The sequence below is a fragment of the Pleurodeles waltl genome, chromosome 1_2 (assembly GCF_031143425.1).
Source record: "Pleurodeles waltl isolate 20211129_DDA chromosome 1_2, aPleWal1.hap1.20221129, whole genome shotgun sequence".
In the NCBI taxonomy this organism is placed as follows: Eukaryota; Metazoa; Chordata; class Amphibia; order Caudata; family Salamandridae; genus Pleurodeles; species Pleurodeles waltl.
In genome coordinates this window covers 1350355088-1350376796 of record NC_090437.1, presented here as the reverse complement: position 1 = coordinate 1350376796, position 21709 = coordinate 1350355088, and the positions used below count along the sequence as shown (strand labels likewise).

The 21709-nt window shown below is 51.9% G+C and overlaps 1 protein-coding gene across 1 annotated transcript in view; it reads left to right on the top strand.

Moving 5' to 3' along the window:
• The window catches only part of LOC138252759 (sphingomyelin phosphodiesterase 5-like), a 192215-nt gene that overhangs the window by 165651 nt on the left and 4855 nt on the right, over positions 1–21709 (top strand). The window contains exons 6-7 of the mRNA XM_069205765.1: positions 18838–18901; positions 21010–21163. Coding sequence (XP_069061866.1) covers positions 18838–18901; positions 21010–21163 — 218 coding nt within the window. The remainder of the gene's footprint in view (positions 1–18837; positions 18902–21009; positions 21164–21709) is intronic.

Here is a 21709-nt window from a genome sequence, read left to right as displayed (position 1 = left end):
CCTCTTGTATTTACTTCAACCCCCCCACTCACCTCTTGTACTCACTTCACCCCCCCACTCACCTCTTGTATTCACTTCACCCCCCCACTCACCTCTTGTATTCACTTCACCCCCCTCACCACTTCACCCCCCACTCACCTCTTGTATTCACTTCACCCCCCACTCACCTCTTGTACTCACTTCACCCCCCCACTCACCTCTTGTATTCACTTCACCCCCCCACTCACCTCTTGTATTCACTTCACCCCACTCACCTCTTGTATTCACTTCACCCCCCCCACTCACCTCTTGTACTCACTTCACCCCCTCACCTCTTGTATTTACTTCAACCCCCCCACTCACCTCTTGTACTCACTTCACCCCCCCACTCACCTCTTGTATTCACTTCACCCCCCCACTCACCTCTTGTATTCACTTCACCCCCCACTCACCTCTTGTACTCACTTCACCCCCCCCACTCACCTCTTGTATTCACTTCACCCCCCCACTCACCTCTTGTATTCACTTCACCCCCCTCACCACTTCACCCCCCACTCACCTCTTGTATTCACTTCACCCCCCACTCACCTCTTGTACTCACTTCACCCCCCCACTCACCTCTTGTATTCACTTCACCCCCCCACTCACCTCTTGTATTCACTTCACCCCCCCCACCTCTTGTATTCACTTCACCCCCCCACTCACCTCTTGTATTCACTTCACCCCCCCTCACCTCTTGTATTCACTTCACCCCCCCACTCACCTCTTGTATTCACTTCACCCCCCCTCACCTCTTGTATTCACTTCACCCCCCACTCACCTCTTGTATTCACTTCACCCCCCCACTCACCTCTTGTATTCACTTCACCCCCCCACTCACCTCTAGTATTCACTTCACCCCCCACTCACCTCTAGTATTCACTTCACCCCCAACTCACCTCTTGTATTCACTTCACCCCCCACTCACCGCTTGTATTCACTTCACCCCCCACTCACCTCTTGTATTCACTTCACCCCCCACTCACCTCTTGTATTCACTTCACCCCCCACTCACCTCTTGTATTCACTTCACCCCCCACTCACCTCTTGTATTCACTTCACCCCCCGCTCACCTCTTGTATTCACTTCACCCCCCCTCACCTCTTGTATTCACTTCACCCCCCGCTCACCTCTTGTATTCACTTCACCCCCCACTCACCTCTTGTATTCACTTCACCCCCCCACTCACCTCTTGTATTCACTTCACCCCCCACTCACCTCTTGTATTCACTTCACCCCCCACTCACCTCTTGTATTCATTTCACCCCCCCTCACCTCTTGTATTCACTTCACCCCCCTCACCTCTTGTATTCACTTCACCCCCCACTCACCTCTAGTATTCACTTCACCCCCCACTCACCTCTTGTATTCACTTCACCCCCCACTCACCTCTTGTACTCACTTCACCCCCCCACTCACCTCTTGTACTCACTTCACCCCCCCACTCACCTCTTGTATTCACTTCACCCCCCCCACTCACCTCTTGTATTCACTTCACCCCCCACTCACCTCTTGTACTCACTTCACCCCCCCACTCACCTCTTGTATTCACTTCACCCCCCCACTCACCTCTTGTATTCACTTCACCCCCCTCACCACTTCACCCCCCACTCACCTCTTGTATTCACTTCGTCCCCCACTCACCTCTTGTATTCACTTCACCCCCCCACTCACCTCTTGTACTCACTTCACCCCACTCACCTCTTGTACTCACTTCACCCCACTCACCTCTTGTATTCACTTCACCCCCCCATTCACCTCTTGTACTCACTTCACCCCCCCTCACCTCTTGTATTTACTTCAACCCCCCCACTCACCTCTTGTACTCACTTCACCCCCCCACTCACCTCTTGTATTCACTTCACCCCCCCACTCACCTCTTGTATTCACTTCACCCCCCACTCACCTCTTGTACTCACTTCACCCCCCCCACTCACCTCTTGTATTCACTTCACCCCCCCACTCACCTCTTGTATTCACTTCACCCCCCTCACCAATTCACCCCCCACTCACCTCTTGTATTGACTTCACCCCCCACTCACCTCTTGTACTCACTTCACCCCCCCACTCACCTCTTGTATTCACTTCACACCCTCACTCACCTCTTGTATTCACTTCACCCCCCTCACCACTTCACCCCCCACTCACCTCTTGTATTCACTTCACCCCCCACTCACCTCTTGTATTCACTTCAACCCCCCACTCACCTCTTGTATTCACTTCACCCCCCACTCACCTCTTGTATTCACTTCACCCCCCACTCACCTCTTGTACTCACTTCACCCCCCCACTCACCTCTTGTACTCACTTCACCCCACTCACCTCTTGTACTCACTTCACCCCACTCACCTCTTGTATTCACTTCACCCCCCCCACTCACCTCTTGTACTCACTTCACCCCCCCTCACCTCTTGTATTCACTTCAACCCCCCCACTCACCTCTTGTATTCACTTCACCCCCCACCTCTTGTATTCACTTCACCCCCCCACTCACCTCTAGTATTCACTTCACCCCCCCACTCACCTCTTGTATTCACTTCACCCCCCCACTCACCTCTTGTATTCACTTCACCCCCCCACTCACCTCTTGTATTCACTTCACCCCCCACTCACCTCTTGTATTCACTTCACCCCCCACTCACCTCTTGTATTCACTTCACCCCCCCACTCACCTCTTGTATTCACTTCACCCCCCCACTCACCTCTTGTATTCACTTCACCCCCCCACTCACCTCTTGTATTCACTTCACCCCCCCACTCACCTCTTGTATTCACTTCACCCCCCACTCACCTCTTGTATTCAATTCACCCCCCCACTCACCTCTTGTATTCACTTCACCCCCCACTCACCTCTTGTATTCACTTCACCCCCCAATCACCTCTTGTATTCACTTCACCCCCCACTCACCTCTTGTATTCACTTCACCCCCCCACTCACCTCTTGTATTCACTTCACCCCCCCACTCACCTCTTGTATTCACTTCACCCCCCCACTCACCTCTTGTATTCACTTCACCCCCCCACTCACCTCTTGTATTCACTTCACCCCCCACTCACCTCTTGTATTCACTTCAACCCCCCCACTCACCTCTTGTATTCACTTCACCCCCCACCTCTTGTATTCACTTCACCCCCCACTCACCTCTTGTATTCACTTCACCCCCCCACTCACCTCTTGTATTCACTTCACCCCCCACTCACCTCTTGTATTCACTTCACCCCCCACTCACCTCTTGTATTCACTTCACCCCCCCCACTCACCTCTTTTATTCACTTCACACCCCCACTCACCTCTTGTATTCACTTCAACCCCCACTCACCTCTTGTATTCACTTCACCCCCCCTCACCTCTTGTATTCACTTCACCCCCCCCACTCACCTCTTGTACTCACTTCACCCCCCCACTCACCTCTTGTATTCACTTCACCCCCCCCACTCACCTCTTGTATTCACTTCACCCCCCCACTCACCTCTTGTATTCACTTCACCCCCGCCACTCACCTCTTGTACTCACTTCACCCCCCCATCACCTCTTGTATTCACTTCACCCCCCCCCCCCCCACTCACCTCTTGTATTCACTTCACCCCCCACTCACCTCTTGTATTCACTTCACCCCCCCCACTCACCTCTTTTATTCACTTCACACCCCCACTCACCTCTTGTATTCACTTCAACCCCCACTCACCTCTTGTATTCACTTCACCCCCCCTCACCTCTTGTATTCACTTCACCCCCCCCACTCACCTCTTGTACTCACTTCACCCCCCCACTCACCTCTTGTATTCACTTCACCCCCCCCACTCACCTCTTGTATTCACTTCACCCCCCCACTCACCTCTTGTATTCACTTCACCCCCCCACTCACCTCTTGTATTCACTTCACCCCCCCACTCACCTCTTGTATTCACTTCACCCCCCACTCACCTCTTGTATTCAATTCACCCCCCCACTCACCTCTTGTATTCACTTCACCCCCCACTCACCTCTTGTATTCACTTCACCCCCCAATCACCTCTTGTATTCACTTCACCCCCCACTCACCTCTTGTATTCACTTCACCCCCCCACTCACCTCTTGTATTCACTTCACCCCCCCACTCACCTCTTGTATTCACTTCACCCCCCCACTCACCTCTTGTATTCACTTCACCCCCCCACTCACCTCTTGTATTCACTTCACCCCCCACTCACCTCTTGTATTCACTTCAACCCCCCCACTCACCTCTTGTATTCACTTCACCCCCCACCTCTTGTATTCACTTCACCCCCCACTCACCTCTTGTATTCACTTCACCCCCCCACTCACCTCTTGTATTCACTTCACCCCCCACTCACCTCTTGTATTCACTTCACCCCCCACTCACCTCTTGTATTCACTTCACCCCCCCCACTCACCTCTTTTATTCACTTCACACCCCCACTCACCTCTTGTATTCACTTCAACCCCCACTCACCTCTTGTATTCACTTCACCCCCCCTCACCTCTTGTATTCACTTCACCCCCCCCACTCACCTCTTGTACTCACTTCACCCCCCCACTCACCTCTTGTATTCACTTCACCCCCCCCACTCACCTCTTGTATTCACTTCACCCCCCCACTCACCTCTTGTATTCACTTCACCCCCGCCACTCACCTCTTGTACTCACTTCACCCCCCCATCACCTCTTGTATTCACTTCACCCCCCCCCCCCCCCCCCACTCACCTCTTGTATTCACTTCACCCAAGGCTTGGGTCCAAGGGTCCCCGCACCTGTCCTGTCTTCCTAAACAGGTACCACAGCCAGAGTCCACTCCTGTCTGTGCACTCACTGTAGGAGGCTGGCCTGGCTTGTAGTGGGTACCAAGGGGTACTTACACTCTGTACCAGGTCCAGTTAACCCTTATTAGTGTAGAAGAGGTGTTTCTAGCAGCTTAGGCTGATAGAAGGTAGCTATAGCAGAGCAGCTTAGGCTGAACTAGGAGACATGTAAAGCTCCTACTATACCACTGGTGTCATATGCACAATATCACAAGAAAACGCAATACACAGATATACTAAAAATAAAGGTACTTTAGTTTTATGACAATATGCCAAAAGTATCTCAGTGAATACCCTCAGTATGAGGATAAGTTATATACACAAGATATATGTACACAAACCAAACTTAGGTAAGTAATAGCAAGAAAAGTAATGCAAGCAGTGTAAAATTACAGTAGATTGCAATAGGAGCGCATAGGTATAGGGGCAACACAAACCATATACTCCAAAAGTGGAATGCGAACCAGGAGTGGACCCCAAACCTATGTGAGCTTGTAGAGGGTCGCTGGGACTGTAAGGAAACAGTGAGGGTTAGAAAAATAGCCCACCCAAGACCCTGAAAGGTAGGTGTAAAGTGCACCTACTACCCCCAGAGAGCACAGAAGTCGTGATAGGGGGATTCTGCAGGAAGAACCAACACCAGCAATGCAACAACAGTGGATTTCCGGACCTGAGTACCTGTAAGACAAGGGGACCATGTCCAATAGTCGCGAAAGTGTAAAGAGTGGGCAGGAGGCCAGGAAATGCCAGCTGAGGGTGCAAGGAAGCTGCCACCTGTTGGAAGAAGCTTGGAGTTCTGCAAGAAAGAAGAGGGCTAGGGACTTCTCCTTTGGAAGACAGATGTCCCACGTCGCGATGAAGCTTTCAGAGGTATTCCCACACAGAAAGACATCAAACAAGCATTGCTAGCTGCAAGGGTCGCGGTAGAGGTTTTTGGGTGTTGCTGTGGCCCAGGAGGGACCAGGATGTCGCCACTTGGAGGAAGAGACAGAGGGGGCGCCCAGCAACTCAGGGAGCCCTCACAAAAGCAGGCAGCACCCGCAGAAGTACCTAAACAGGCACTTGGAAGAAGAGTGAACCGGAGTCCACGCAAAGTCACAAAAGGGAGTCCCACGACGCCAAAGGACAACTCAGAAGGTTGTGCACTTCATGTTGGAGTGTCGGGACCCAGGCTTGGCTGTGCACGAAGGAAATCCTGGAAGAGTGCGCAGGAGCCGGAGCAGCTGCAAATCATGCGGTACTCAGCAATGCAGTCTAGCGTGGAGAGGCAAGGACTTACCTACACCAAACTTGCACTGAAGAGTCACTGGACTGTGGGAGTCACTTGGACAGAGTTGCTGAGTTCCAGGGACCACGCTCGTTGTGCTGAGAGGGGACCCAGAGGACAGGTGATGCAGTCTTTTGGTGCCTGCGGTTGCAGGGGGAGGATTCCGTTGACCCACAGGAGATTTCTTCAGAGCTCCTGGTGCAGAGAGGAGGCAGGCTATCCCAGAGCATGCACCACCTGGAAACAGTCGAGAAAGCTGGCAGGATGAAGCGATACAAGGTTGCTAGTAGTCGTCTTGCTACTTTGTTGCGGTTTTGCAGGCGTCCTGAGCAGTCAGCGGTCGATCCTTTGGCAGAAGGTGAAGAGGGAGATGCAGAGGAACTCTGATGAGCTCTTGCATTCGTTATCTGAAGAATTCCCCAAAGCAGAGACCCTAAATAGCCAGAAAAGGAGGTTTGGCTACCTAGAAAGGAGGATTGGCTACCAAGAGAGGTAAGAGCCTATCAGAAGGAGCCTCTGACGTCACCTGCTGGCACTGGCCACTCAGAGCAGTCCAGTGTGCCACAGACACCTCTGTTTCCAAGATGGCAGAGGTCTGGGACACACTGGAGGAGCTCTGGGCACCTCCCCTGAGAGGTGCAGGTCAGGGGAGTGGTCACTCCCCTTTCCTTTGTCCAGTTTCGCGCCAGAGCAGGGCTGGGGGATCCCTAAACCGGCGTAGACTGGCTTATGCAGAGATGGGCACCATCTGTGCCCATCAAAGCATTTCCAGAGGCTGGGGGAGGCTACTCCTCCCCAGCCTTCACACCTATTTCCAAAGGGAGAGGGTGTTACACCCTCTCTCAGAGGAAATCCTTTGTTCTGCCTTCTTGGGCCAGAGCTGCCTGGACCCCAGGAGGGCAGAAACCTGTCTGAGGGGTTGGCAGCAGCATAAGCTGCAGTGGAGACCCCAGAAAGGCAGTTTGGCAGTACCTGTATTCTGTGCTAGAGACCCGGGGGATCATGTTACATGGCCATGTTTGGAGTGACCTATGTACAGTGCACGCGTGTAATGGTGTCCCCGCACTCACAAAGTCCGGGGAATTTGCCCTGAACGATGTGGGGGCACCTTGGCTAGTGCCAGGGTGCCCACACACTAAGTAACTTTGCACCCAACCTTCACCAGGTGAAGGTTAGACATATAGGTGACTTATAAGTTACTTAAGTACAGTGGTAAATGGCTGTGAAATAATTTGGACGTTATTTCACGCAGGCTGCAGTGGCAGGCCTGTGTAAGAATTGTCAGAGCTCCCTATGGTTGGCGAAAGAAATGCTGCAGCCCATAGGGATCTCCTGGAACCCCAATACCCTGGGTACCTCAGTACCATATACTAGGGAATTATATGGGTGTACCAGTATGCCAATGTGAATTGGTAACTTTAGTCACTAGCCTGTTAGTGACAAATTTGGAAAGCAGAGAGAGCATAACCACTGAGGTTCTGGTTAGCAGAGTCTCAGTGAGACAGATAGGCATCACACAGGGAACTCATACAGGGCATATACTTATGAGCACTGGGGCCCTGCCTGGCAGGGTCCCAGTGACACATAGACTAAAACAACATATATACAGTGAAATATGGGGGTAACATGCCAGGCAAGATGGTACTTTCCTACACTCGCTAGAAGCACCTGCTGCCCAGATGCAACCCTTAGAACAAGGCCCTCCAGTTATCCAGGCTAGGGGTGCACCACAGTCCATATTATATGAACAAAGGACTCACAATCAGATCCCAAACTCTGTTCAGTTTTTTACTTTCTTTTGTTTATATTCTTTTAGAAACGTCACATGTTTACAACGAAAACCGCCAACGTGTTTCGTCCATAAAAATTGACTTCTTCAGGGCACATCCAGTTTCAATATTCACGTTTCCAATCATAATTCGCCAAAACAACACCACTTGTAGTCCCACTAGAACTGCTCCGTAGGTAGGAAGTCTCAAACCGACCTGTTGTTCACTCCAAGAATGTCAAGGGATGTCCAACCTTCCACTGACATCCATCAATCAATATCCATTGGAATTCAGGTGAAGAATGGTCATGTTTCACTCCAATTGGTGCTGAAAGCCGCACAAGAACCCCCCCCATATCCTGTGCGAAGGAGTGATGTTGAAGTCCACATCACTCCTCTGCTCATAGTATTGATCGTGGTCCACCTCTCTTCTGTAGAACCTGAACGGATTGGCCTATCCTGGGCTGGCAGTATTTTACTGGTATCAGTAGGTCCCACTATTCTGGAGTGAGGGCTTTATGGCTCTTGATCTATTTTCTTTGGTGACTCTGTGTTCCTTGAGGGTGTGGCTGGTGTCCAGGGTGAATATAAGTAACTTGGCATTCGGTGGAAGTTGGGATTTGAAGCCGTTAAGGTTCCTGTCCTTGAGCCAGATTTGTGATCTTTCTTCCTTGTAGTTCTTGGGAAATAACAGGAATTCTTTCTTGGTGGGGCTGAGCTTTAGGAAAGTGCTGGACTTCCAGGTCTGGATGATCTGCAAGCAGTGTTTGCCTGCTTCAAACACTGCCTGCTTCAGTCTGTGAAACAGGAAGTGTTTGCTGCAGGTGGTGTTTGCTGCAGGCGGTGTTTGCTGCAGGCGGTGTTTGCTGCAGGCGGTGTTTGAAGCAGGCGACGTTTTAAGCAGGTGGCATTTGCTGCAGGTGGGGTTTGCTGCAGGCGGCATTTGACACAGTCGGTGTTTGCAGCAGGTGGCGTTTGCTGCAGGCAATTTTTAATTGGATACTGTTTGCAGCAGGCGGTGTTTGCAGCAGGCGGTGTTTGCAGCAGGCGGCGTTTGCAGCAGGCGGCGTTTGCAGCAGGCGGCGTTTGATGCAGGCGGCATTTGCTGCAGGCAATGTTGAATAGGGTACTGTTTGCAGCAGGCGGTGTTTGCTGCAGGCGGTGTTTGCTGCAGGCGGTGTTTGCTGCAGGCGGTGTTTGAAGCAGGCGACGTTTTAAGCAGGTGGCATTTGCTGCAGGTGGGGTTTGCTGCAGGCGGCATTTGACACAGTCGGTGTTTGCAGCAGGTGGCGTTTGCTGCAGGCAATTTTTAATTGGATACTGTTTGCAGCAGGCGGTGTTTGCAGCAGGCGGTGTTTGCAGCAGGCGGCGTTTGCAGCAGGCGGCGTTTGCAGCAGGCGGCGTTTGATGCAGGCGGCATTTGCTGCAGGCAATGTTGAATAGGGTACTGTTTGCAGCAGGCGGTGTTTGCAGCAGGCACTGTTTGCTGCAGATGGTGTTTGAAGCAGGCACTGTTTGCTGCAGATGGTGTTTGAAGCAGGCGGCGTTTGCTGCAGGCTGAGTTTGCTGCAGGCAATTTTGAATTGGGTACTGTGTGCAGCAGGCGGTGTTTGCAGCAGGCGGTGTTTGCAGCAGGCGGTGTTTGCAGCAGGCGGTGTTTGCAGCAGGCGCTGTTTGCAGCAGGCGCTGTTTGCTGCTGGCGCTGCTTGCTGCAGGCGCTGTTTGAAGCAGGCAGTGTTTGCAGCACTGGATATCAGAAACTGAGACTTTCAAGTAGAATTGTGCATCATCAGCATACTGCTGAATCTGGAAGGCGAGTCAAGCACCGCGCGGCTCCATGTAGAGGTTCAAAATACCAAGAGACAGAACCTGAACCTGGGGACTCCGCAGGTGGAGAGGTATCTTCTGGCACCCGGAGGTGTCATCAGTTGGAACCATCCAAGAACGTAGGTTGGAGGCTCAACGGTTTTGAAGGAAGCTGAGCGGCCCACCTATATAAAACTCAGGGGTCTTCAATTGCCTGTGGTCCTCACAGTGTAAAGAGATGGTCTCCCTGCTTCAGCATATCCTGAAGTGAAGCTGGCAGTCGTGCAGGAGAGGGTTAGCATTGATGTGGTCTTGGAGCTGAACATAGTCTGCTTTTTCAATGATCTTGCCACTGAATGGTGGGCGAGTGATGGGCCAGTAGCTGGCAAGGTCGTCAAGGTATAGTGTAGGTTCCTTTAGGACTGGGAGGATCTGCCTGGTCTTGAAACAGGGATGCCTTGAGTGAGGGAGACTCTGATTATGGTAAGTAGTAGTGAGAGAGAGTCCGCAGAGGGAGCGTTAATGAGACATCGTCTTCTTTAAAGTGGCTTCGAGGGTGTCAAGTATGTCAGTGAAGTCTGTCAGACATCTGGCTTTGAGGCAAACCTTTGTGGGATTTTACGGCAACGGGTAGATGACAGAGGTGAAGCAGACTTGGGGAGTTATTCTAACTTTGGAGGAGGTGTTAATCCGTCCCAAAAGTGACGGAAAAGTGACGGATTTACCACCAGCCGTATTACGAGTCCATTATATCCTATGGAACTCGTAATACGGCTGGTGGTATATCCGTCACTTTACCGTCACTTTTGGGACGGATTAACACTCCTCCAAAGTTAGAATAACCCCCTTGGTGTCATCAAAGTGCTTTCGGATTTTCAGCATTTTTTCACTGAAGAAGTTGATGGCGTTGCACTTGTCTTTGGAGTGCAGGATAGTTGGGTCTGTCAGGGGTTCATGCAGTTATTGTGCTGAACACTGTTCTGCTGGTGTTGCTGCAGTATTTTTCTTTGGCTGATGTGACAAGGTGTCTTCGTGTTGCAAGTTGTCTTCGTGTCGCGAGTTGTCTTCGTGTCACGAGTTGTCTTCGTGTCGCGAGTTGTCTTCGTGTGTGCGAGTTGTCTTCGTGTGTGCGAGTTGTCTTTGTGTGGCGTGCTGTCTGTGTGGCGTGCTGTCTGTGTGGCGTGCTGTCTGTGTGGCGTGCTGTCTGTGTGCTGTCTGTGTGTGGCGTGCTGTCTGTGTGTGGCGTGCTGTCTGTGTGTGGCGTGCTGTCTGTGTGTGGCGTGCTGTCTTTGTGTGGCGTGCTGTCTTTGTGTGGCGTGCTGTCTTTGTGTGGCGAGCTGTCTGTGTGTGGCGAGCTGTCTGTGTGTGGCGTGCTGTCTGTGTGTGGCGTGCTGTCTGTGTGTGGCGTGCTGTCTGTGTGTGGCGTGCTGTCTGTGTGTGGCGTGCTGTCTGTGTGTGGCGTGCTGTCTGTGTGTAGCGAGTTGTCTGTGTAGCGAGTTGTCTGTGTAGCGAGTTGTCTGTGTAGCGTGCTGTGTCTTTGAGGTACGAGCTGTCTTTGAGGTACGAGCTGTCTTTGAGGTACGAGCTGTCTTTGAGGTACGAGCTGTCTTTGAGGTACGAGCTGTCTTTGTGTGTGGCGTGCTGTCTGTGTGTGGCGTGCTGTCTGTGTGTGGCGTGCTGTCTGTGTGTGGCGTGCTGTCTGTGTGTGGCGTGCTGTCTGTGTGTGGCGTGCTGTCTGTGTGTAGCGAGTTGTCTGTGTAGCGTGCTGTCTTTGAGGTACGAGCTGTCTTTGAGGTACGAGCTGTCTTTGAGGTGCGAGCTGTCTTTGAGGTGCGAGCTGTCTTTGTGTGTGGCGTGCTGTCTGTGTGTGGCGTGCTGTCTGTGTGTGGCGTGCTGTCTGTGTGTGGCGTGCTGTCTGTGTGTGGCGTGCTGTCTGTGTGTGGCGTGCTGTCTGTGTGTAGCGAGTTGTCTGTGTAGCGTGCTGTCTTTGAGGTACGAGCTGTCTTTGAGGTACGAGCTGTCTTTGAGGTACGAGCTGTCTTTGAGGTACGAGCTGTCTTTGAGGTACGAGCTGTCTTTGAGGTACGAGCTGTCTTTGAGGTACGAGCTGTCTTCGAGGTACGAGCTGTCTTTGTGTGTGGCGTGCTGTCTGTGTGTGGCGTGCTGTCTGTGTGTGGCGTGCTGTCTTTGTGTGTGGCGTGCTGTCTGTGTGTGGCGTGCTGTCTGTGTGTGGCGTGCTGTCTGTGTGTGGCGAGTTGTCTGTGTAGCGTGCTGTCTTTGAGGTACGAGCTGTCTTTGAGGTACGAGCTGTCTTTGAGGTACGAGCTGTCTTTGAGGTACGAGCTGTCTTTGTGTGTGGCGTGCTGTCTGTGTGTGGCGTGCTGTCTGTGTGTGGCGTGCTGTCTGTGTGTAGCGAGTTGTCTGTGTAGCGTGCTGTCTTTGAGGTACGAGCTGTCTTTGAGGTACGAGCTGTCTTTGAGGTGCGAGCTGTCTTTGAGGTGCGAGCTATCTTTGTGTGTGGCGTGCTGTCTGTGTGTGGCGTGCTGTCTGTGTGTGGCGTGCTGTCTGTGTGTGGCGTGCTGTCTGTGTGTGGCGTGCTGTCTGTGTGTGGCGTGCTGTCTGTGTGTAGCGAGTTGTCTGTGTAGCGTGCTGTCTTTGAGGTACGAGCTGTCTTTGAGGTACGAGCTGTCTTTGAGGTACGAGCTGTCTGAGGTGCGAGCTGTCTGAGGTGCGAGCTGTCTTTGTGTGTGGCGTGCTGTCTTTCTGGTTCGTGGCGTGCTGTCTTTCTGGTTCGTGGCGAGCTGTCTTTCTGGTTTGTGGCGAGCTGTCTTTCTGGTTTGTGGCGAGCTGTCTTTCTGGTTTGTGGCGAGCTGTCTTTCTGGTTTGTGGTGAGCTGTCTTTCTGGTCCGTGGCGAGCTGTCTTTCTGGTCCGTGGCGAGCTGTCTTTCTGGTCCGTGGCGAGCTGTCTTTCTGGTCCGTGGTGAGCTGTCTTTATGGTCCGTGGCGAGCTGTCTTTATGGTCCGTGGCGAGCTGTCTTTGAGGTGCGAGTTGTCTTTGTGTGGCGAGTTGTCTTTGTGTGGCGAGTTGTCTTTGTGTGGCGAGCTGTCTTTGTGTGGCGAGCTGTCTTTGTGTGGCGAGCTGTCTTTGTGTGGCGAGCTGTCTTTGTGTGGCGAGCTGTCTTTGAGGTGCGAGCTGTCTTTGAGGTGCGAGCTGTCTTTGAGGTGCGAGCTGTCTTTGAGGTGGCGAGCTGTCTTTCTGGTTTGTGGCGAGCTGTCTTTCTGGTTTGTGGCGAGCTGTCTTTCTGGTTTTTCTGGTTTGTGGCGAGCTGTCTTTCTGGTTTTTCTGGTTTGTGGCGAGCTGTCTTTCTGGTCTTTCTGGTTTGTGGCGAGCTGTCTTTCTGGTTTGTGGCGAGCTGTCTTTCTGGTTTGTGGCGAGCTGTCTTTCTGGTTTGTGGCGAGCTGTCTTTCTGGTTTGTGGCGAGCTGTCTTTCTGGTTTGTGGCGAGCTGTCTTTCTGGCTCGCCCGCCAGGAACAGGATGGCGGTAGGGATTGTCGTGGGGCCCCTGGGGGCCCCTGCAGTGCCCATGCCAATGGCATGGGCACTGCAGGGGCCCCCGTAAGAGGGCCCGCTAGTATTTCACTGTCTGCGTAGCAGACAGTGAAATACGCGACGGGTGCAGTAGCACCCGTCGCACCTTCCCACTCCGCCGGCTCGATTACGAGCCGGCATCCTCGTGGGAAGGGAGTTTTTCCCTGGGCTGGCGGGCGGTCTTTTGGAGACCGCCCGCCAGCCCAGGGAAAAACTCATAATACCCTCCGCGGTCTTCTGACCGCGGAGCGGTATTATGGAGGGCGGCATCCTGGCGGGCGGCCTCCGCCGCCCGCCAGGGTCATAATGAGGCCCTTAGTGTGTGGTCACCCTGGCACTAGCCAAGGTGCCCCCACATTGTTCAGGGCGAATTCCCCGAAATTTGTGAGTGCGGGGATACCATTACACATGTGCACTATACATAGGTCACTATCTATGTATAGCGTCACAATGGTAACTCCGAACATGGCCATGTAACATGTCTAAGATCATGGAATTGTCTTTCTGGTTCGTGACAATTCCATGATCCCCCAGGTCTCTCGCACAGAACCCTGGTGCTGCCAAACTGCCTTTCTGGGGTTTCCACTGCAGCTGCTGCCAACCCCTCAGACAGGTTTCTGCCCCCCTGGGGTCTGGGCACCCCCACCCCAGGAAGGAAGAACAAAGGATTTTCTCTGAGAGAGGGTGTAACACCCTCTCCCTTTGGAAATAGGTGTGAAGGGCTGGGGAGGAGTAGCCTCCCCCAGCCTCTGGAAATGCTTTGATGGGCACAGATGCTGCCCATCTCTGCATAAGCCAGTCTACACCGGTTCAGGGATCCCCCTGCCCTGCTCCGGCGCAAAACTGGACAAAAGAAAGGGGAGTGACCACTCCCCTGACCAGTACCTCCCAGGGGAGGTGCCCAGAGCTCCTCCAGTGTGTCCCAGACCTCTGCCATCTTGGATTCAGAGGTGTTGGGGGCACACGGGACTGCTCTGAGTGGCCAGTGCCAGCAGGTGACATCAGAGACCCCCTCTGAAAGGCTCTTATCTTTGTTGGTAGCCAAACCTCCTTTTCTGGCTATTTAGGGTCTCTCCTCTGGGGAATTCTTCAGATAACGAATGCAAGAGCTCACCAGAGTTCCTCTACACTTCCCTCTTCACCTTCTGCCAAGGATCGACCGCTGACTGCTCCAGGACGCCTGCAAAACCGCAACAAAGTAGCAAGACGACTACCAGCTCCTTGTAGCGCCTTATCCTGCCGGCTTTCTCAACTGTTTCCTGGTGGTGCATGCTCTGGGGGTCACCTGCCTTCACCCTGCACTGGAAGCCAAGAAGAAATCTTCTTCTCGACTGTTTCCTGGTGGTGCATGCTCTGAGGGCTGTCTGCCTTCACCCTGCACTGGAAGCCAAGAAGGAATCTCCCTGGGTCGACGGATTCTTCCCCCTGCTAACATAGGCACCAAAAGACTGAATCACCAGTCCTCTGGGTCCCCTCTCATCCTGACGAGCATGGTCCCTGGAACCCAGGAACTCCATCCAAGTGACTCCCACAGTCCAGTGATCCTTCAGTCCAAGTTTGGTGGAGGTAAGTCCTTGCCTTCCCACGCTAGGATTTCCTTCGTGCACAGCTGTAGGAGGCTGGACTGGCTTGTAGTGGGTACCAAGGGGTACTTACACCTTTCACCAGGTCCAGGTATCCCTTATTAGTGTAGAGGGGTGTCTAGCAGCTTAGGCTGATAGAAAAGGTAGCTTTGCAGAGCAGCTTAGTCTGAACTAGGAGACGAGTGAAGCTCCTACAGTACCACTAGTGTCATATGCACAATATCATAAGAAAACACAATACACAGATATACTAAAAATAAAGGTACTTTATTTTTATGACAATATGCCAAAGTATCTCAGTGAGTACCCTCAGTATGAGGATAGCAAATATACACAAGATATATGTACACAATACCAAAATATGCAGTAATAGCAATAGAAAACAGTGCAAACAATGTATAGTCACAATAGAATGCAATGAGGGCACATAGGGATAGGGGCAACACAAACCATATACTCTAGAAGTGGAATGCGAACCACGAACGGACCCCAAACCTTTGTGACCTTGTAGAGGGTCGCTGGGACTGTAAGAAAACAGTGAGGGTTAGAAAAATAGCCCACCCCAAGACCCTGAAAAGTGGGTGCAAAGTGCACCTAAGTTCCCCAGAGAGCACAGAAGTTGTGATAGGGGAATTCTGCCAGGAAGACAAACACCAGCAATGCAACAACAATGGATTTCCAGACGAGAGTACCTGTGGAACAAGGGGACCAAGTCCAAGAGTCACGATCAAGTCGGGAGTGGGCAGATGCCCAGGAAATGCCAGCTGTTGGTGCAAAGAAGCTGCCACCGGATGGTAGAAGCTGTGGATTCTGCAAGAACGACAAGGGCTAGAAACTTCCCCTTTGGAGGATGGATGTCCTACGTCGTGAAGAAGCTTGCAGAGGTGTTTCCGTGCAGAAAGACCACAAACAAGCCTTGCAAGCTGCAAGGGTTGCGGTTAGGGTTTTTGGATGCTGCTGTGGCCCAGGAGGGACCAGGATGTCGCCAATTGCGTGAGAAGACAGAAGGGGAGTCCAGCACGACAAAAAGCCCACTCAGAAGCAAGCAGCACCCACAGAAGTGCCGGAACAGGCACTACGAAGTGGAGTGAACCGGAGCTCACCTGAAGTCACAAAGGAAGGTCCCACGACGCCTGAGGACAACTCAGGAGGTCGTGCACTGCAGGTTAGAGTGCCGGGGACCCAGGCTTGGCTGTGCACAAAGGAAATCCTGAAAGAGTGCACAGGAGCCGGAGCAGCTGCAAAACACGCGGTACCCAGCAATGCAGTCTAGCGTGGGGAGGCAAGGACTTACCTCCACCAAACTTGGACTGAAGAGTCACTGGACTGTGGGAGTCACTTGGACAGAGTTGCTAAGTTCAAGGGACCTCGCTCGTCGTGCTGAGAGGAGACCCAGAGGACCGGTGATTGAGTTCTTTGGTGCCTGCGGTTGCAGGGGGAAGATTCCGTCGACCCACAGGAGATTTCTTCAGAGCTTCTAGTGCAGAGAGGAGGCAGACTACCCCCACAGCATGCACCACCAGGAAAACAGTTGAGAAGGCGGCCGGATCAGCGTTACAAGGTCGCAGTAGTCGTCTTTGCTACTTTGTTGCGGTTTTGCAGGCTTCCAGAGCAGTCAGCGATCGATTCCTTGGCAGAAGGTGAAGAGAGAGATGCAGAGGAACTCTGATGAGCTCTTGCATTCGTTATCTAAAGAATTCCCCAAAGTAGAGACCCTAAATAGCCAGAAAAGGAGGTTTGGCTACTTAGGAGAGAGGATAGGCTAGCAACACCTGAAGGAGCCTATCAGAAGGAGTCTCTGACGTCACCTGCTGGCACTGGCCACTCAGAGCAGTCCAGTGTGCCAGCAGCACCTCTGTTTCCAAGATGGCAGAGGTCTGGAGCACACTGGAGGAGCTCTGGGCACCTCCCAGGGGAGGTGCAGGTCAGGGGAGTGGTCACTCCCCTTTCCTTTGTCCAGTTTCGCCCCAGAGCAGGGCTGGGGGATCCCTGAACCGGTGTAGACTGGCTTATGCAGAAATGGGCACCATCTGCGCCCATGAAAGCATTTCCAGAGGCTGGGGGAGGCTACTCCTCCCCAGCCCTAACACCTTTTTCCAAATGGAGAGGGTGTAACACCCTCTCTCTGAGGAAGTCCTTTGTTCTGACTTCCTGGGCCAAGCCTGGCTGGACCCCAGGAGGGCAGAAACCTGTCTGAGGGGTTGGCAGCAACAGCAGCTGCAGTGAAACCCCGGGAAAGGTAGTTTGGCAGTACCCGGGTCTGTGCTAGAGACTTGGGGGATCATGGAATTGTCTCCCCAATGCCAGAATGGCATTGGGGTGACAATTCCATGATCTTAGACATGTTACATGGCCATGTTCGGAGTTACCATTGTGACGCTATACATATGTCGTGACATATGTATAGTGCACGCGTGTAATGGTGTCCCCGCACTCACAAAGTCCGGGGAATTTGCCCTGAACGAATTGGGAGCACCTTGGCTAGTGCCAGGGTGCCCACACAATAAGTAACTTAGCACCCAACCTTTACCAGGTAAAGGTTAGACATATAGGTGACTTATAAGTTACTTAAGTGCAGTGGTAAATGGCTGTGAAATAACGTGGACGTTATTTCACTCAGGCTGCAAGGGCAGGCCTGTGTAAGAATTGTCAGAGATCCCTATGGGTGGCAAAAGAAATGCTGCAGCCCATAGGGATCTCCTGGAACCCCAATACCCTGGGTACCTCAGTACCATATACTAGGGAATTATAAGGGCGTTCCATTATGCCAATGTAGATTGGTGAAATTGGTCACTAGCCTGTTAGTGACAATTTGGAAGGAAATGAGAGAGCATAACCACTGAGGGTCTGGATAGCAGAGCCTCAGTGAGACAGTTAGTCATAACACAGGTAACACATACAGGGCACACTTATGAGCACTGGGGCCCTGGCTGGCAGGGTCCCAGTGACACATACAATAAAACAACATATATACAGTGAAATATGGGGGTAGCATGCCAGGCAAGATGGTACTTTCTTACAGTGCTCTGCTGGTGTTTGTGGTTCTTGCAGAATCCCCCTATCACGAATATTGTGTCCTTTTGGGGTAGTACGGGTACTTTACTCCTACTTTTCAGGGTCTTGGGGTGGGGTATCTCGGACACCCTGACTGTTTTCTTACAGTCCCAGTGACCCTCTACAACCTCCTATAGGTCTGGGGTCCATTCGTGATTCGCATTCCACTTTTGGAGTATATGGTTTGTGTTGCCCCTATACCTATGTTGACCTATTGCATCCGATTTTAATTCTACACTGTTTGCATTACTTTTCCTACTATTAATTACCTGTTTTGGGTTTGTGTACATATAACTTGTGTATATTACTTTACATTGAGGGTACTCACTGAGATACTTTTGGCATATTGTCATAAAAACAAAGTACCTTTATTTTTAGTATATCTGTGTATTGTGTTTTCTTATGATATTGTGCATATGACACCAGTGGTATAATAGGAGCTTTGCATGTCTCCTAGTTCAGCCTAAGCTGCTCTGCTATAGCTACCTTCTATCAGCCTAAGCTGCTGGAAACACCTCTTCTACACTAATAAGGGATAACTGGTCCTGGTACAGAGTGTAAGTACCCCTTGGTACCCACTACAAGCCAGGCAGCCTCCTACAGTTTTGCTTTAAACTGAGTGCCTTGCAGTGTCTGATCATTTGTTGACAGGTGTTGGAAAGAATATAGTTGGAATAAATCTGCATATTCGGTCCCATTATTGAGCCTCGCAGTGGCGTAGCTGGTCCCCCCTGCAGGCGGTGAGGCCCAGGAGTAAGTCACTCCCATGCCCCCTGCTGTGTAGATGTGATTATGAAATGCACTTCACCATGTTGTCACGACAGTAGTTACGAAGCATGTGCTGCACAGCCCGAGTGCTCCTTGGTGCGCTCCACAGCAGCACTGAGCTAGCACTGAGGTCTCTTCCTCCAGCCCTGTGTCTTCTCAAGTGGTTCCTCTGGTTTCTCCACAGGGACCCTCCTTCAGCCGCGGATGCTGTACGACGATGCTGTGAACTCTGCACAAAGCCTGCAGCGGTGAGTGTTTCACCAGTGTGCACCACACGTGTCCTGGTGCCTGGTGCCTGAGGGATGAGGGGGCAGCTGCAGGCTAACCGGAGGGAGGTGACTGAGAGGCACTGAGTGTTTCACCAGTGTGCACCACAAGTGTCCTGGTGCCTGGGGGGGTGGTTAGGCTCACAGGGGGGTGGAACCTGAGAGGCAGTGGGGAAACTGAAGGCTGCTGGTCAGTGGTGTGAGTGAGACCGCATGCGTGGGAGAGTGAGGGCTTCACCAGTGTCCTAGGAGTGGGGGGGGTCAGGCTCACAGGGAGGTGGACACTGAGAGGCAGTGAAGACACTGAATGCTGCTGGTCAGTGGTGTGAGTGAGACCACATGCATCAGAGAGTGAATGCTTCACCAGTGTGCACCACAGGTGTCCTGGTGCCTGGGGAGGTGGTCAGGCTCACAGGGAGGTGGAACCTGAGAGGCAGTGGGGAAACTGAAGGCTGCTGGTCAGTGGTGTGAGTGAGACCGCATGCGTGGGAGAGTGAGGGCTTCACCAGTGTGCACCACAGGTGTCCTGGTCCCTGGGGGGGTGGTCAGGCTCACAGGGAGGTGGACACTGAGAGGCAGTGAAGACACTGAAGGCTGCTGGTCAGTGGTGTCAGTGAGTGAGACCACATGCGTGGGAGAGTGAGGGCTGAGGAGGCAGCTGCAGGCTCACCGGAGGGAGGTGGAGGCTTAGAGGCAGTGAGTGTTTCACCAGTGTGCACCACCGGTATCCTAGTGCCGGAGGGGGAGATCAGGCTCACAGGGAGGTGGACGCTGAAGACTGCTGGTCAGTGGTGTGGGGGTGCTAAGGGGTCTGGACACACCTTTAAATTAAAAGAAGTGACTGCCAGTCAAATACCAGCTGAGTTCAGTTCCATTGAGCATAAGGCACGACTTCTCCCAGTACTTAGAGAAGATGAGTGAAGAGAAAGTAAAAGAGCCCCCTAGAGTCTTTGATGTGGGGTTTAACTATTGTGGTGACAAAATGAAGGGAGTCAAATGAGATTGTCTGTGTCGACTTAAGGAGCCTAAATAAAGACATTTGGGTGGCTATCCATCCCCATTCTAGAATAGTGCAAAGAGCAATATATTTTAATCTCAGATCCATCCACCTGTGCTCAGGATTTTCAGTTCCATAGGCAACCATTTGGTCCAGTGTCTGTGGCAGCAGGTCTAGCATCTGTGGCGAGGTTTGTTGTTTCTGGTGGGTCTTGTCTCGTGGGTTTGGTCTTGTGTGTTTGTCTCATTGAGTTATTTGTTATGTTGCATGTTTTTTGTACAATGTAAAGCTGCTTACCTCTGCCGGCCAGAGAGCTGGGTGAGAGATGGGGGCGGATTAGAAGCCAGCCAAGAGGTGGACACTGGTGGCACCCCCGGGATCCAGAACTAGCTTGTACTATTTATGTTCTTTTCTACATCTTCTGAAAACCTTCACCACTGAGACCCAATTGTGTCCTGTGGTCACTCTTTGCCTCTTCTTTAAAGAACTTAGAACTCCTTGAGCTTCTTCTTTCAATTAAGTATCATATTTCATATAAAATGTATTGCCTTACACTAAGTTGGGTTGGGATTTTTAACAAAGTTTGACTTCTTGACTGCTGGTGGGCCCAGCATCTCTCACGCATAGGTTGCTAAACCTCCTGCTCTCCCCTCACATTAGTGATATAGTCGTACAGTTTACTATTAATGAAAACTGCACATACAAGAGAGCAGGTCAAGTAAATAGAAGGAGAAGAAGAGAGAAGGAGGCAGATTAAAACAACAGTGATGAACTGTGTTGACTTCCAGCAAATCCTTGGTTACAAAAGCAGGAAGGAGAGAAGACCAGGTATGCATTTGTTGAAAGTACCTTCAGGACTTCCAGGACAAGTACATAGTGGAGTCTTGGTTGTTGAAGAAGCATCTGTTCTTGACTTTGCAAGCTTGTGTCAGGGATGTCACGAGTTTGATTGATAATGTTGGCTTTGTGAGCAGCAGTGGCTGGGCAGGTCAAGCTTAACCAGGCTTGGGTCTCTGGAGAACTGTCTGGCAGACCCCCATTGCCGGGGTGGCACACCAGCTTGTCTCAATCTTTTCTATGTTTGGTTGCTTAGGACTCTGGAGAAAGAGGAGGGCAGGCGGAAGTACATTGCACCCCCCATTAATCCTGATGGGACCCCAGACGAGACGGACACTGGAGCCCCATGGACTGGACGGAGAATTGATTATATTCTCTACCGTGAAGGCTGTGGTTCAAGTCTAACAACTGTGAGTATCCTGAGCCCAACGGAGGGTCTCGCGAAATATAAGAAATCTGTGAGACCCACATATCAATGACCTATTCATCTTAATGGAGATCGATAGACGAGGGAGCCACATGGGGACATTTATCTGACACCTGCGAAGGGTAGGGGTACCTGGGTAAATTCCTATTACTTCTAACCAACATCTTCCATGCCTTCCCCAGTCACATCCATTTTTTGTGCCTCCTTGGAAATACTGTCCAAGGTATCTCCTGCTGCATAAACCCAGTGGTTCTCTCACTTGTGCCCTCCTGTAGATTCACAGAGGCTTTCTACAGGTCTAGAAGCTCTGCCATGCGTCACCCTGTGAAGGCCATCCCATACAAGTGCTCCAACATGTCTCATCCTGTAGAAGCACTGTCACTTGGCTCCTCCTACAGAGGGTCCCCTCCATGTGTTTCTATAGAGGGTCTTCTGCTGTTTCATCCTATAGACGCTCTCCCACTTCTCCTAGAGAAGCACTGTTACATGTTTCCTCCTATAGAGTCTCACACTTCTCCTATAGAAGTAC